The sequence below is a fragment of the Malus domestica genome, chromosome 03 (assembly GCF_042453785.1).
Source record: "Malus domestica chromosome 03, GDT2T_hap1".
NCBI classification, from domain to species: Eukaryota; Viridiplantae; Streptophyta; class Magnoliopsida; order Rosales; family Rosaceae; genus Malus; species Malus domestica.
This window is the reverse complement of record NC_091663.1, coordinates 4,962,663-4,965,764: the sequence shown is the minus strand read 5'-3', so window position 1 is coordinate 4,965,764 and position 3,102 is coordinate 4,962,663. Positions and strand designations below refer to the sequence as shown.

The window sequence follows — 3,102 nt, the reverse complement described above, 5'->3', positions numbered from 1 at the left end:
CCCAGCGATCCAAAAATCCAACATGGTATCAAAGCCCACTGTTTGGGCCCGTGCAAGCCAATGAGCTTGTGTGCAAGCCAACGAGCTTGTTACCCAAAAGGAAACAAGTTTGAACTCTTAATATAGAGACAACCGTTGAGTTCCATTGAAAACAAGTGGGCCTAATAGGAGTCGACTTCTGAGTTTCAATTACTGATATGGATCTCCACGTGTGAACCACTAAATGGGGTTACACGTGAATGAGAGTGTTAAAGTCCCACATCGGTGGGTGCAAGAAAACCAAAAGGGTTTAAATATGATGTTGGATTTTTGGATCGCCGAGCCCTCCCCATTTTAACGACACCGATACTGTCCCTAACTTTACCATATGCTCAATCCGTCAGGTGTGGGGTTTTACCACAAAAGACCTTGGTATTAATTAGAGTAAGATAATTATATTTAAACCCATTGGGTTTCTTTGAACCCACCGATGTGGGATATTTAACACTCTCTCGCCGGGCTCGCCCCACTCTAATGACACCGATATTGTCCCTACTTTTACCACTTGCCGAATCAGTCAAGTGTGGAGTTTTACCACAAAAGACATCGGTATTAGTTAGAGTAAGATAATCCTATTTAAACCCACCGATGTGGGACTTTAACACTCCCCCTCAAGTGTAACCCCATTTAGTGGTTCACACGTGGAGATCCACATTGATAATTGAAACTCAGAGGTCGGCTCACATTGGGGCCCATTTGTTTTCAAGGGAACTCAGTAACCGTCTCTATATTAAGAGTTCAGACTTGTTTCCTTAACTCGTTGGCTTGCACACAAGCTCATTGGCTTGCACCGGCCTGAACCGTGGGCTCTGATACCATGTTGGATTTTTGGATCGCCGAGGCAGCCCCACTCCAACGACACTGATACTGTCCCCAACTTTACCAACTGCCTAATCCGTTAGGTGTGGGGTTTTACCACAAAAAACTTCGATATTAGTTAGAGTAGGATAATCCTATTTAAAACCATTTGGTTTCTTTGAACCCACCGATGTGGGACATTTAACACTCCCTCATCGGGCCCCCCCCACTCTAACAACACCAATACTGTCCTCACTTTACCATCTGCCCAATCCGTCAGGTGTGGGGTTTTACCACAAAATGTCTCGGTATTAGTTAGAGTAGGATAATTCTATTTAAACCCATTGGGTTTCTTTGAACCCACCAATGTGGGCCCAATGGGAGCCGACCTGAGTTTCAATTACCGATGTGGATTTCCATGTATGAACCACTAAATGTGGTTACACGTGAGGGGGAGTGTTAAATGTCCCACATCGGTGGGTTCAAAGAAACCCAATGGGTTTAAATAGAATTATCTTACTCTAACTAATACCGATGTCTTTTGTGCTAAAACTCCACACCTGACGGATTGGGTAGGTGGTAAAGTTGAGAATAGTATCGGTGTCGTTAGAGTGGGACGGGCCCGGTGATCCAAATATCCAACAGGTTCTATATCTATTAGAAAGATGGTATAAATATAATAGAAAAAAAATATGGTAGGAGTAGTGTTTGGGTTTACAATCGCCCTGTATAAATGGTAAATTGTATTGGATTGGTCAAGATAGAGAGAGATGAATTAAGAGTGGAGCGGCCAGCAGAAGGCAGGAGGAAGGAATAGTAAACATGTCCTTCCAAAGGGGCCACCCCATGTGAAAATATTGTGAATTCTCCCTTCTGATTACTACAACCATACATACACACACACACATTACTACCGCCATACATACACACACACACACCCCATTTCTCCCTTCCTCTCTTCTTTCTATCTCCTACTCATCCATCCCTCTCATTCTCTCTCTTATTTTCTTGGGTGAGAGAGTGAGAGAGTCTAAATTCATATATTCATTCATCCATCCATCTTACGTCCCATCATCAAACGCTCCTCTCACTCTCTCTCTCCTAAAACCTTCTTCCCTTTCTCACTCATCCAAACAAAACCGAAAAAAAAAAAACCAACAAATTCCCGTGAAAAGAGATTCACAGTATACTCACACCTCCACTCTCTGAACCTGATCACCCCAAATATTCAACCCTCACATGGAGGAGGGTAGAGAGACAAGGACAGAAACAACCCAAAATTCAAAGCCTCAGCTTAGAAACTAGAGAGAGAGAGGAAGAAGTAAAAACCAAAAAAACCTGTCTATATATAAAATACCCAGTTGTAAAATACTTAGCAGAAGAGCCAAAACAATTAGACAAAGAGAGAGTACTTTTATTACACATGGATTCTGCTTCAGGTGGAGCCGGACCGCCCGACCCGAACGCCAGCAGCAGCGAGGGTCCGTCGTCTTCGTCAAGGTCCGCAGCCCCGGCGGCTACTCCTGTAGCGGCCGAGCCCTTGTCAGCATCTCCTGCTCCGCCGAGCCGCTACGAGTCGCAGAAGCGGCGGGACTGGAACACCTTCCTGCAGTACCTCAAGAACCACAAGCCTCCGCTCACGTTGGCCCGCTGCAGTGGGGCCCACGTCATCGAATTCCTTAAGTACCTCGACCAGTTTGGGAAGACTAAAGTCCACGCCGCCGGCTGCCCCTACTTCGGACACCAGAACCCTCCCGCCCCGTGCGCCTGCCCTCTCAAGCAGGCGTGGGGCAGCCTCGACGCGCTCATCGGACGACTGAGGGCGGCGTACGAGGAGAACGGGGGACGGCCAGAGTCAAACCCCTTTGGCGCTCGAGCGGTGAGGATTTATTTGAGGGAGGTGAGGGAGGGACAGGCTAAGGCAAGAGGAATTCCCTACGAGAAAAAGAAACGAAAACGGCCGACGGTCACTGCCACTGCGCTTGTCGGGAATATGTCGGTAGCGTCCACTCAAGGTGGCGGTGTTGATGGTGATGGCGGTGGCGGTGTTGATGGTGGCGGTTCAAGTAAAACCGTTGCTGCTGCTGCTGCTGCTACTAGTACTGCAGTATAGGTTTCTCTCATCACTAATTTCCACCTCTTTTTTTCTCAATTTTTAATTTTTAATCCTTCTATATATTTATATCATTATGAGCTATGTATATCAGGCGATTCTCTTATAATTGAATCGACCAACCCCATGAACAAAAAAATTAGGAATTTCTA

General features: G+C 46.2%; 1 protein-coding gene across 1 annotated transcript; it reads left to right on the top strand.

Moving 5' to 3' along the window:
• Window positions 1-1,727: 1,727 nt before the first annotated feature.
• On the top strand, window positions 1,728-3,102 carry LOC103418748 (protein LIGHT-DEPENDENT SHORT HYPOCOTYLS 6-like). Its single transcript, XM_008356855.4, has one exon. It carries the CDS (start codon window positions 2,261-2,263, stop codon window positions 2,948-2,950), a length of 690 nt encoding a protein of 229 aa, XP_008355077.3. The 5' UTR covers window positions 1,728-2,260; the 3' UTR covers window positions 2,951-3,102.

What these genes read in the sequence shown, in the direction of transcription:
- LOC103418748 (XM_008356855.4), top strand. Translation starts at nt 2,261, where the DNA reads ATGGATTCTGCTTCAGGTGGAGCCGGACCGCCCGACCCGAACGCCAGC.